The following is a 13,768-nucleotide window of genomic DNA, read 5'->3' on the forward strand; positions in this document are numbered from 1 at the left end:
TTTAAATAACATTATCTTAGCTGTGCCTTTAGTACAGGATTCGTGAATCCTCAAGCCCAGGGCTGAATGTGGCCCTTCACATCTTTCTACCTGGCCCTACAGACTCTTCTGAGGGAAGCCGTGTTCCTGACCTTACCTTGCCCTCTCCTTGTATTTTTTGTGTAGCTGGATTGTTCTAATAGGCCCTCTTGCATCTCTTGATGGAAGGTAAAGAGGGTTGATGTCAAAGAGTGAGCCGGCAGTAAATCACAAAGCTCAAGTTGGAGTTAACTCTTTATTAGCATGATCTCTGCAGACTTGGCTGAGGGCCAGGACTAAGCAGCTCATCCCCAGTCGGTCTCACCGAGACGGAAATTCCCTGTCTCCTCACAGCCACCTAAGTCCCCCTCTTCTCCAGGGCTTTCCCCAAGCAATCGAAGAAAGCACCTATGTGCAGCCTGTCACTGCTCTGCCCGTTTCAGCCCGCTCCTGGTTCTGGGAGAGCTTGTTGCAGCAGCAGGAGGAGACACCTGTGCCTCTTCCCCCACCTGACTCATCTCTGCTTCTTGGCTTCCCTCCTCTCACTCACCTGCTTCAGCATCTGCCTCTGAGCCTGACATCTCTCTGCCCCAGCCTCTTCCTGCTCCATTACCTCTTCAGCTTCTGACACCACCTCTTCCCAGTCTTCTCCCTCTTCTCCCTCGTAGTTGTTCCACCACCAATCCCCAAGCTCTGAACCCTCTTTCCTTGGTGCTTCCCCAGTTGGTTCCTCCCACCTTTTCCTCTGCATCCAACCAGTCCAAGGCAGGTGTAGGTGTGTGTGTGTAGGAAGTAATCTACTATACAAAAGTAACACTTAGCATCCATTGCTTCACTCCTTCCACTCAATCACCAGCATGTGGTCCAGGAAAGCTGCCCAGAAGGGAATAACAGCTCTTGCACTGAAAAAAGTGTGTCCCCCTGCCCCCCCCCCGGCTGTAAGAAGAAAGAAGCGACTCTCAAAATGAAGAGCCCGGATGCAATTTTCTTTTCAGATACATTATGTTTTAGTCACAATCACGGAAGAAGGAAAAATAATAATAAAAGCAGCCATTAGCAAGATTAGCAATATCAAAAACAAAACAAAAAACAGAGGACGATTATGAATCCTTCACAGAAGGCATATTCACAGTGTTCATGTAGTTGCACAGATATTTAGAATTGTCCCAACCCCTCTGAAAAACACACACACACACACACACACACACAAAGGTGCAGGCTTGTCTTACTGCTCAGTTAATCCGGAGAAAGTGGTTTGACCAGCCAATTAAATAGCTAACTTTGTTTTTCTCCCATTATCTCTGCGTCAAGGATAGAGACAAGTAAATTACAATTATTCTTGGCGTCTACATCTATTTTAAGCAACTGCGATGGTGCAAATGGCCCAGCAACAATTGCGGGGGAAACAAAGACGACAGCATGTTTTGTTTTTACTCCTTAAAAGGTCAGGAGGAAAAGAAGTTCTGGATTCCATTTGTCTGTGTGGCTTTTCATTCTGATTCCGCGCTGGTTGCAGGATTATTTCGATCAATACTGACTTTTGTCCTTCAACCTCGTGGATTCCTGATTCAGCAGGCTTCAGAGGCTTATCAATTACAGCAGCAATGGACAAGTTTTCTGGCAAGTCCTCAAAGTAGTGGTGGTCGGAACAGGATGTCGTCCTGGCCACACAAGCTTCCTCTTTTATTTATTAACTGAAACATTTCTTTTCATCCACATTTGGGTCCCCCAAGGCAGCTAACAATCAGCCACGAGAACAAGTGCAGAAAATTAGCAATCAGTGTTGTGATACAGTATCAGGGATGCAGGCATACCAGTGTAAATAACAGTAGTCATCTTAAAGCATACAATAGGAGAGAAAAGACCTGAAATTATTACTCATGCCAAAAGTGCAGTGGAATAACCTTTCTATATCACACACCTGAAGGCCAACAGAGAAATGAATCACAGAATTGTAGACTTGGAAGGGAACACAAGGGTCATCTAGTTCAACTCCCTGGAAGGCAGACAAGACTCCCAGGGCAGAGTTCCATAGTCTGGGTGCCACAACCCTGTCCTGTGTTTTGGTAGTGGGGAAGCCATGGTGTTCCAGAGGTTGCTGAACTCCCAAATTCCTTCAGGCCCAAGCAAGCATGGCCAAGAGATTCTGGCAGATTCAATGCATGAATAAAGGTACCGAACTTCTTAAAATAAGAAATTGTATGATAAAAATGGATGTTCTATCAGTTGCAATTTTTTTGCATGGTGTTCAGTAGGCCAAGGTTCTGTAAATCATTTGGACACTATATGAAGCTATCTCGTACCGCTGATATACCTAGTCCAGAATTGCTTACTCTGACTTGCAGAGCTCTCCTGCTTAGCTGCAGGGATCAGGGATCAAACCCAGGACATTCTGCCTGAAATGCATATAGCTGAGAATAGGGATGGGTAATCTGCCCATTTTGGTTTCTTGCACTTCCTCATTTTTTCCAGTCTCTAGCTCATTTTAATTTCCGCACCAGTTTGTCAATTTTTCTTTTTAAAAAATCCTCATGAAGATTCATTAGCGTCTGAGCATGCCTTTTCCCCAATTATAATCCTTTTCTTTTGGTATGTTGCTTTCACTAACAGATGCATCTTCATGCTCACTTTCCCCTAATATGCACATTATTCTGTACACATTATTTGGTTGGAGAACGGAATAGCAAAATTCAGAGAAGTGTGCATTTCAAAGGAGAGCTGTGGATAGTTTTGAGAAGTGAACGTTAGGTAGATTTGTATTACAATGCAAACCAGACTGAATTCGTTCCCCATACCCTACATGGGAAATAAATATATAGATGGAAGCACGAGGGATTAAAAGTCAGCAAAACACTAACAGCCTAATCCAGAAAGGCAAGGCAAGTTGGAATGATTTACTAAGGGGTCTGGACACGCTTCAGCAGCAATAAATAGGCATGACTGATTGTGGGTAGTCAGTTAAAAGGAGAATAAGGAATGGATGAACTGGACAAGCAAACTGAACAGATCCACAGCCAGAAAGTTTGCCATGAGATGCCTAGTAGTTTGCTATGGAAGCCTTCATAAATCTGGCCGGGTGATATAGCAAGCACCCCTATCTAAGGAATCCAATGTTTCAGCGTTATTCTATGAATTAATTTTCATAAATTACATTTAAACAAAATTTAAATTACAGCAAGTTTTGTAGATGGGAGGCACTACACAGGAACATTAATCCATGCCAGTGTTAAAACCTTGGTAACATAGCTAGAGCACAACAGATAGCTTTATGGAGCAAATTTACTATACAAGCTTAAATGGCCGTAAACTGGGCATGAGGTCTACAGTTGAAGCTGCCATTTGTCTAGGCCATGTAATTTTTTTCCAGGACAAGAGTTTGCAGTGCCTAAAAGATAATTGAAAGGGCCAACCAAGTTCACAAGCAGTCTATCAATGAACATTATCTTGGTAGTCAAGCTGACCGATAATAACACGCAGGCCAGTAAACCCTTCTCTCTGCAAAACAGCATCCCATGTTTCTTATGGTGAACCTATAGGTCTTCACATTTCTCTGAAATTATTTGCTTTATATTAGTGACGCTACAGTGCGCCTGATGCAACAGTATTCACCGTGAAGCCTTCAGGCTACAAAGCAAACGCCGCTAACACAGAACTGGTAATTCACAACATGCAACTACAAAGAAGGCTACAAACCACTCACCCACAAAACAATCACAGCCCAGATTACAGTAGTGGCCATCCTTTGGGGGTCAGCATTCTGGAAGTGAAGTCGGAAGCACCAGATAATGCCCAAGTATAAGTGTAATTGCAACAGTGCCCCTAATGACTCAGTAAGGTTTTACTTCTAGTCTGCTCAGCCTGGGCAGCAGCGTACTATGAGACTGGCATACAGGATTGCATGCTTCTCTCTGTTCTCTTTCCTTGTGCCACCCTGACCTAGAACGGGGGTCACCGACCGCCTTTGGGCCGGTGGATTTTTTTGGAATTTCAAGAAAGTGCTGTGGGTGCCAGTCACAAAATGGCTGCTGTTTGGGTGTGGCTGTTGAAGATTCATTCCCCGTGTCTGCAGTTATGGGATTTTTGTCTATCACATGGTGCATGTTTTGACTCCACAGAGTGGGAAGTGACGGAGACAGGATGTTTGTGTTACTGTGTTCCGTGAGGTGGGACTATTGTCCTTTGTTCATTCTCTCTTTGCTGTCTGATGCTAGAGAGAGAGGGAGCCATGTTGCAGTGCTCCGTGTGTGTTTATATGTAAATAAAGTAGATTAGCCAAAATGCTGAGTTGCTGAGTTCTGTTATGCAACTGTGCAAACTCTGCAGATCCCAAAGTGTGCTGATGTTTCTTGGCATCAGTCGCTGTGATGTTCGGGCTGAAGAAAGCTTTTGAAGCTCCCAAACGATCGACTAGGAGGGGAGGAACATGCCAGTCGGGCATGTGTCTCTGCCAGGGTCCTACTAGAGAGCAGGGGATCCTAACTGTGGCATCATGGTTTCGAAGTAGGAGAGGCTGAGCCAGAGCAAACAGAAACTGAAGAGGAAGAACAAACTGTCTTTCACGTATTGTGGATTTTTGTGGGGTTATGTACTGGGACCTTCCACGGGCGCCATGGGGAGGGGGTGGATACTGGCAGATGCCATGTTGGCAACCCCTGGCCTGGAAATATGCAGAATAGCGTTGGCTGAACCGAAAGCTCCATGGCGACCCAATTCCATCTACAACAGTGCCTTCACATCACAGTAGTCCTCTGAATCAACCCGATTTCCCAGCAATTATCCCCAAAGTCCACTTGCAAATAGCAGCAGCAGCAGAACGAATTCGAAAGCCGACACTTCCTGAGAAATCATAAGCCATGGAGAGCACGTCACAGAGACATACATTAGCCATGCAGTTTTCTCTCCTAAAAGGATGCTGTGCATAAATTATTGAACCATCACGACAGACGTCTAATTCACCATCGGCAAAGAAAGAATGTGATTTCTGCCCATGCTATGGATTAGCAGCATGAAATGCCAGGCACTGTATAGCAACTTGAAACTAAGCCGGGCAGCAGGCCTGCCCTTGAGGAATGTTAAGTGTTTTCTTATTTATCAGCATAATGCAAAGCACTAGACTGTCCTCCGCCTAATGAAATTGCTTACTATACAGACAACAAGGTGCTTGAAATGAAGATGGAGGTGCCAGTTATGTTTCAGGTGGGAGTCTATATATATATAAAACCCCTGTCACAATCTTTTACAGCTAAAGGATACAGTACAACATCATTTATCTTATTCCCCCCAGCAGGTGACTGCATATCTCGAATCAGAATTGCCGTGACTGCCGAATCGCAGTCTCCTTTACTGATGGTGGCCTTAAATAAATAAGGTAAAGGACCCCTGGATGGTTAAGTCCAGTCAAAGGCGACTATGGGGTACTGCGCTCATCTTGCTTCAGGCTGAGGAAGCCGGAGTCTGCAGACAGCTTTCCAGGTCATAAATACTACCACTCAGGCTTTGGGGCCTTGTCTGGACAAGGGAGCAGTCCTCCTTGGGCACCAGCTACAGCATCTGTCAGGTCTCCAGTTGCTGGCGCCCAAAGTATCTTTGCATCCCATGGTGACTGGCTGTGCTCCAGGAAGCCATCGCACGGGGAAGAAGGGGATCCATACTGGAGGTGCTCTACTAAAAAGGGCACGACTTAAATGACATTATGCAGCACAATGGATAACCAAGAACTTGAAGAAGAGTTTGGATTTGATATCCCGCTTTATCACTACCCTAAGGAGTCTCATGGGACGCGGGTGGTGCTGTGGGTTAAACCACATAGCCTAGGACATGCTGATCAGAAGGTCAGTAGTTTGAATCCCCACGACGGGGTGAGCTCCCGTTGCTCGGTCCCTGCTCCTGCCAACCTAGCAGTTCAAAAGCACGTCAAGTGCAAGTAGATAAATCGGTACCGCTCCGGTGGGAAGGTAAACGGCGTTTCCATGTGCTGCTCTGGTTTGCCAGAAGCGGCTTAGTCATGATGTCCACATGACCCGGAAGCTGTACGCCGGCTCCCTCGGCCAATAAAGCGAGATGAGCGCCACAACCCCAGAGTTGGTCATGACTGGACCTAATGGTCAGGGGTCCCTTTACCTTTAAGGAGTCTCAAAGCGGCTAACAATCTCCTTTCCCTTCCTCCCCCACAACAAACACTCTGTGAGGTGAGTGCAGCTGAGAGACTTCAAAGGAGTGTGGCTAGCCCAAGGTCACCCAGCAGCTGCATGTGGAGGAGTGGGGAAGTGAACCCGGTTCACCAGATTACGAGTCTACCACTCTTAACCACTACACCACACTGGCTCTCACACTTGGTGGTGTTGACCCTTCATTGCCAGCAGCACCCTTGCTGCTGGGGGACTGTGCACCCTGACGATCCATGGCATCAAAAGCACTTTTATGCAAACCAGTGTATTAAACAGTGGGAACTAAGCCCGAGTGTTGCCTCCGAATGTTCCAGCCCATACTGATGTAATGGGACGCATGCAAACAGTCCAAAACTAGAAGCATTTTCTTGCTGTAAACACAGCACTGAAGAGCTGAGTGCCAACAGACAGACAGTGATCACAGTCATGGCCCAAAGTGGCAGCGTGCAGTGTTTTCTCAGCAGTCAATTTACAGAATACCCTCCCCCTCCCCCACAAAAAACAGGAGTTTAAAGGAAAAGAAATAAATTCTAGCTAGGTAGCCTAGGGCCAAAGATTTAACCAACTGCTATAGCCCACAATCCACCACGGGTGTAATAATTACATTGACAGTACATGCATATTCGCAGCAAATAACTCCGTGTTCTGTGCACAGCTCATAACAGACACATGGGTGCAAATTCACTTTGTCTAGTGCAAGAGGTACTTCCTTGGAAGTGGTGGCCTTAGTTATTGTTGTGGCAAGTGGTTGCCAAACATTCTCCAGTGTAAAAGACAGGTGGGACGAACAGGCGCTTTCTCCCAGTTCTTTATGGCAATGAGTTTCTGAGTTCCCTTTGAGGCCATCGGCCAAGCAGAGCAAGCATGCATGGAATAAATGGTGTCTTGCAATGTGACTTGTGGTCTTTCGAGAAAGTGGCTTGCAATTCCCTCCCTTCCTTCCTGGGTTGCTTAATTGCAAGTCCTCTTTTATCCGTGAGCAGAACTTGTCAGTTATCGGTTGCTTTCGACATTTCGCCCTGCTACACTGTTGTTTTCTCTGAAGCTCTTCCACCAAAAGGCACTTTTGGATCGGTGCAGACTTGGCAAAAACATCCCATGCAACCACAATCGATTCAGCAGATCTCCAGAGAACCCTGTTTTTGCTTTTTGTGTTCTTAAATCCAACATATGCTGGATCCTCTTATGTCCAAGTCTCCATGGGCACCATTGATTCTTTTGTCCCGACGGAGGGAAGCAAATTCTCTTCTTGCAGGAAACCAAAGGGGAACTGAACTAAAAACCCATGGATCTTTTTGAGTTCTTCTGCTGCTTTGGCAGGATTTTCGCAAGCGAGCTTCGGCTTAGTGATATACTCCCGTAACTTGGCCAAGCTAGTTACTTCGTCATTGGGAAGGCTTCGGAAAACCTAATTCAAGAGATGGATGAAGAAAAGGAATGTGAGCACAGAAGTCTTTCCAAAGGCCCATCTACACCAGAGACTTATTCAAGGGGCTTAATGGGCATCACCTCTCCCCACGGAACTGCTGGTCTGTGCCAGGGGCTAGGGATCTCAAACAGACAACCGAAATCTGTCAGCTTTGGTTTTTCTCCTTTCCCCAAACATATGTTCAGTTCTCCATATTTACATATCAGTTTGCAAATGTTTTCCCTCACCTCATAAAATAACTCAGCATTTAGTATGGTTTTTTCCTAATATACATGTTTGGCTTAATATATATATATTTGCAAAGCTGTTTTCCCCAATGCAATGCATTTTGTATGCTATTTTCACAAACATAAGCCTTTTTATGCATACTTTTACAAGTATGCGTACTTCTGTACATGCTTCTTGGCTGGAGAACTGCGCTGCACAATTCAGAGAAGTACGAATTTCAAAGGATAGCTGTGTTTGGTTCACATATTCTTTTGGAAAGCGCAATTATATATGCTTGCCTTTTAATGTGAACTGAATTGCATTTCTCCCCCCTCTCTAGTACTCACATCAAACTACAGTTCCCAAGATTCCTTGGCTGAATCCATGTTAAAGTTCATACATACATTTTGACTGATTTTAAGTTACTCACCTAGTTCACTACAGAGCAAAACCTGAAATGTACCCCTGGGTTTCTGCAACTATTTTCCAGACAAAACTGAAAACTACCAAACTCTGCTAAATCTAACAGCAGATAAGGGCACAGAGCCCAGCTTCTTGGGGCTCAATGCCCCAAAAGCGGTTACTCTGCCCCACCCTGCTGCTCAGAGTATCTTGTGGAAGGTTCTAGAAGAATTGCCCCTCCTTTAAATGCCCCACCCACAAAGCGAGGACACTCTCTATTCTCCTTCATAACTTTCACAAAGGAAGAGTGGAACGCAGGAGTAAATATATCACCTTATCATATATAGTGGCATTGCGTGCAGCCGTTGCAACCCACACTTCCTTGAAGAATTTGTCGCAAACAGGATCCTGGATATCATTAGGGTCTGTTGAATTGCCAAGGACAACTCTGAGAATTAGGGGAAGATGAAAAAAGAAGGGTATGGGAATTATACATTATTGGAGACATAAAGAATTATGCCCAAACCTCACCACACGAACGCCTGATTCAGATATCCAAACAGATGGAGTTTGCCCACTTCCTTACTTATTTGTGCTTTGCCGGTCAGCGGCAACCATTTTCGGGCAGAAATCATGTAGGGAGAGAGGGAGGGAGATGGACAAATCAGTTTTTCCTTTGTCTCTCTTTTGCTAGTTGGCTGCAGCCATTTCAGGAAGAAACCATGGAGTGTCAGCGGGGAGAGACTGAACAAATCACAGATTAGAAATGTTCCCATAGGAATCAATGGAAATTGTGGACTCTTAAAGCGAACAGTCGCCTAATGAATGATCTCCTGGGAATTCATTTTGTTTGTTAAGCAGGACGTGTATGTACTTACTACTGAGCAAACATGGATAGGATTGCACTCCAAACCTCCTATTATGAAACAATTTATTTTTTCCTTCTTCTTAAGTTGGGTTGTAGCCCTACTTCTAACAAAGCAGCTTTGGGCCGCAGTGGTACCTGAAGCACTGAAGGCGGAGAGACTGAGCAAACCGCCCCGCTTTGTAATCTTCTCCGTCCATCACGGAAGGAAAGGTGTCTGTATCCTGCACGATGACGGCCATTTCGCTGTCTCGCTTGCCCAGCATACTGCGGTCATTGATGTTAGCAGAGCCTATGGAAGACATTGGGAGGGAGAAAGGAAGAGACATAGAAACATGGTTTGTGTAAGTTAATGCTTTAAAGTGGCTCAAAAGGACCACGTGGCAATTGACCAAACAAAGGACGCTCATATTTCAGATTGCACTGCAGCACAGATTATGAGACGTATAATAATAATTCAATTTATATCCCAGAGCAACATCTGTAGGATGTTTCGTCTTCACAGAACATATTTGTTGCTGGATTGAGAATAGGATAAGCACTGGCAATAAGTTACCCCTCTTTGTGGTTGTCAAGAGACAGGCATGGAAGTGCTTGCAAAAGGGTTTCTTTTAAAACAATGTTTCCCAAACTTGGGTCTCCAGCTGTTTTTGGACTACAACTCCCATCATCCCTGACCCCTGGTCCTGCTAGCTAGGAATGATGGGTGTTGTAGTCCAAAAAACAGGCCTAAGTTTGGGGAACACTGTTTTGAAACCGACAAAGGTTGCAATGTGGGTTGTGATGTGGATCCTAATTTACAGAGGAAAGTCCTCCATCTGGTCCTAGTGCAGTTTAAAAGAATCCCCAAAAAGGAAGAGCGGCAGGGAACCTGAAGCCACCCATCACCAGTAGACACACAGGTCACCTGGCCACAGTCTTCTTCACTACAGCAAGATGCATAGTGAAATTACAATAAGGTAAAGGTAAAGGAACCCCTGACCATTAGATCCAGTTGTGGCTGACTCTGGGGTTGCGGCGCTCATCTCGCTTTATTGGCCGAGGGAGCCGGCATAGATCTTCCGGGTCATGTGGCCAGCATGACTAAGCTGCTTCTGGCGAACCAGAGCAGCGCATGGAAACGCCGTTTACCTTCCCGCCGGAGCAGTACCTATTTATCTACTTGCACTTTGAAGTGCTTTCGAACTGCTAGGTGGGCAGGAGCTGGGACCGAACAATGGGCGCTCACCCCGTCGCGGGGATTCGAACCACTGATCTTCTGATCGGCAAGTCCTAGGCTCTGTGGTTTAACCCACAGTGCCACCCGTGTCCCGTGGAAATTACAATAACCGTTGCTAAATGTGCATGTGTATATGAGCTCATGCAAATTGGTAACTGTTTCTTTAAAAACATCTCTTTTTATGTAAGTGGTCACCCAAGACCCCCTTCTATATGCTGTGTCTCATTCCTGGTCTCCAGACATCTTTTTACCAACCATAGAACTACGAATACCTGCAAAATCTGTTTTGGTGGGCAACAATGCCTCCATCACACTACCTTCAGCTTTTATTAAAACTATCCACGGGGCCACATAAGTTCTCCAACCAGCTGAAAACTCTTCCTTTCACCAGCAGGCAACAGAGCAGTGGAGGCTGAATTACCTCTGCTGATTTGTGCAAACTCTGAAGGCGACCAATATAAATGCCTTGTGAACATTATCCACAATTGGAGCAACGGGGATCTGGACATGAAGATCTGTTAAGGCAGCCTTGATGTCAAAGGCAGCTCCTAGTAGAAAGAATCAAAACCCCATAAAAACAGCCAATGACACAGTGGGGAGAAGCAGCAGCAGGAGTGCAGGAAAGAGAGGAAGACATACCCCATGCTTCATAAACTCCAGCATATGAGAGGTTAAACAATTCTCAATCCAAATGAAGAAGAAAGAAGTCTGGAGCTTAATTTCTCCAGCAGCTCCAAGCTGTTTCTGCCGAGCGTTGCAACTACACTGTAAGACCGAAATGTCTGCTAGGTAGGGGGGGAAAATTGCCTAAAGCGGAACATGGGAAATGTTGTGGTAGCTGTCAGTGTTGCTGCTTTTTGTGAGGCCAGCAGTCCAGTGTCACAGGGATCTATTCATCCATCCCAGGGACAAGGAAGTAGTGTTTGCTTCATCTGAGAAGCATATAGACAGGATACGCACCAATTGGAAACAAGGCAAGGATGCCTGCCCCAAAACATTTGCAGACACAAACAGGATTGAAAACGTGTCACATATGACTGCCCTGATAGCATCATGAACACAAGACATCATGAATGCACAATAAAACAGAGATATGCAGGGGCCCTGGAAAGTAACTATTTCCAGTCCTTTAAAAATAACTAACAAGACACAGGAGGCTGCAATCAGAAAGGGGAGGTGCACCTTAACACTCTGCCCATTTTCATACTAAAAACTGAACCCTCCCTTCAGCTATATGTTTTTTTTAAAATCCACAGAGGAAAAGCCAAAACATATTTTCCCTGCAGGCGAAAAAGTAGGGATTTTGAGCAAAATACGCTTAGAGGAAAAAAGGTTCAAAGCTTTGCCCCAGTCTTCAAACCATTCCTGTCATATCACTGTGTCACTGATCAAATCCAAGGTTTTTTTGTGTGGATGTCTTTAATTAAAATAACTGAACTGTGTGTGTGTCCTGTGCAAAGTCTAGTTTGGTTCTGACTCAGCCTTGGTTACCTGCTCCAATATTTTAGCCTCATTAATAATAATATAATAATAAATTTTATTTATATCCCGCCCTCCCCAGCCGAAGCTGGGCTCAGTGCGGCTAACAACAATAAAATAGTACAACATTCTAAAATCATTTCATTATAAAATTAATTCAAATCAAATTGACCTCCTTGGCTTACACAGCATTGCTAGATCAGGAAATTATGGTGTTTTAAGGCAAAAAAATCCATGAAACCCACCTCCATGATGAGACTCCCCCCCCCCAAAGACTCTAGCCTTCTCTTTAAAGGTAAAGGTAAAGGACCCCTGACAGTTAAGTCCAGTCGCAAATGACTCTGGGGTTGCAGCCCTCATCTCGCTTTACTGGCCGAGTGAGCTGATGCTTGTCCGCAGAGTTTTTCCAGGTCATGTGGCCAGCATGACTAAGCCACTAATGGTGAAACCAGAACAGTGCACGGAAACGCTGTTTACCTTCCTGCCGGAGTGGTACCTATTTATCTACTTGAACTTTGACATGTTTTCGAACTGTTAGGTTGGCAGTCACTGGGACTGAACAATGGGAGCTCACCCTGTCGCAGGGATTCGAACCGCTGACCTTCCGATCAGCAAGCCCAAGGCTCAGTGGTTTACACCACAGCGCCACCCACATCCCAGCCTTCTCTTTAATGTTACTCAAAAATTTTTCTTTGAAGGAAGCCTTTTCAGCTCCACTTAATGCCAGCCATATAAGAAACACCTTCCAGAGGTGTGTCTTCCTTTGCTTCAGTGGATGATTTGTTTACAACTATCCAGGTGTTCTCATTGAGGTTGTGTTAATGTGCTGCACATCACTCTGGGTAGTTTTCATTAAAATTGAGAAACATTTAAGTAATACAATAAGCAAGATACTCTGTGTCAGGAGTGTGTGCAGGAGCCAGGCCCTGTGACCAGTAGGGCTTCGCAGGACTGGGGCCTTCCTAAGTTTGTTCTGGAGAGGCAAGGTGAGGCCGCTTGGTAACTCACTGCACCTGGTGGCAAGAGCCGGGAAGGGATATAAGGTCAGCATTTTGCTTCGGCTCTTTGCCACAGCAACACATTTCCTGCCTTCCTGCGTTTCGCTCCTTGCTTCCTGATCCTTGGACCTCGGCTCCTTGACTCCTTGCTTCTCGATCCTCAGACCCTTGACTTCGTGCCCCCCTGATTCCTGACCCTCAGACCCCCTGATTTCTGGACTCACGTTTCTGCTCCCACCCCACCATCTTGCCCCCGGTCCCGACGTCCTCAGACGGGACTTCAATTGCCCGTTGACCTGGCCGTGACACTCTGGGGACAGGAAATAGCAGCACCATGATTTTTGCCGTTTTGGATTCTTGGGCAAAATGTCTACCGTACACAACGCTCCTACTGGTGCAACAGCTTTCTTGGAAGGCAACCTAAACAAGGCTGTGTCTACTTCCTATTCTGAGATCGAGAAGGAGAATGAGTAAAGTCTGCCCTCTGCAACCACTAGCAGGAGAGAAGAGAAGCAGGAAGATGACTGCCTTGTTGTCAACACATCCCCCTCCTCCCTCCCCAAATCCCTTGGAAAAGGAGCCGATAGAGCACACATGTCAGCCTAAAGCATCCAAATTTCACAGCATGTTCTGTACTTTGAAGAGCAGATGACAAGTCGCCAAAGTTTCAAGGCAGATCCCAAGTTTGAGACGCGCCAGATGGGCCCAGTTCCCTGCAGAAGACCGTCACAGAGAAGGGCAAATTTCTTTCCTGTCGGTGATTTGGGCATCATTTCCTCCCAGTTATGCCAAACTGCACCGAGTGCAATAATCAAGCCAGGGGAGTCTCGCTTAAAGTTGCCGTTCCTTTTGTGCCTGGTGAGCTTTTGTCAAAGCTGCAGCACAAGGAGAAATGCAAGAGGGAGAATGTCTAGCGGGATTTGGTTACAGGTTGATAGAGGTGACTGAGCCTGGGTGCCCTTTGCAAAAGTCTTACATAATTTA

The 13,768-nt window shown here is 45.7% G+C and overlaps 1 protein-coding gene across 2 annotated transcripts in view; it reads right to left on the reverse strand.

Moving 5' to 3' along the window:
* Nucleotides 1-983: 983 nt before the first annotated feature.
* Nucleotides 984-13,768, reverse strand: part of PLD1 (phospholipase D1) — a 136,049-nt gene continuing 123,264 nt past the window's right edge. For both annotated transcript variants that reach the window (XM_081862202.1, XM_081862201.1), the window contains exons 24-27: nt 9,227-9,380; nt 8,557-8,671; nt 5,836-7,593; nt 984-5,735 (exon numbers count right to left, since the gene is read on the reverse strand). In XM_081862202.1, coding sequence (XP_081718328.1) covers nt 7,369-7,593; nt 8,557-8,671; nt 9,227-9,380 — 494 coding nt within the window. In that variant the 3' untranslated portion in view covers nt 984-5,735; nt 5,836-7,368. The remainder of the gene's footprint in view (nt 5,736-5,835; nt 7,594-8,556; nt 8,672-9,226; nt 9,381-13,768) is intronic.

The sequence above is a fragment of the Podarcis erhardii genome (genome assembly GCF_964252035.2).
Source record: "Podarcis erhardii genome assembly, chromosome: 5".
In the NCBI taxonomy this organism is placed as follows: Eukaryota; Metazoa; Chordata; class Lepidosauria; order Squamata; family Lacertidae; genus Podarcis; species Podarcis erhardii.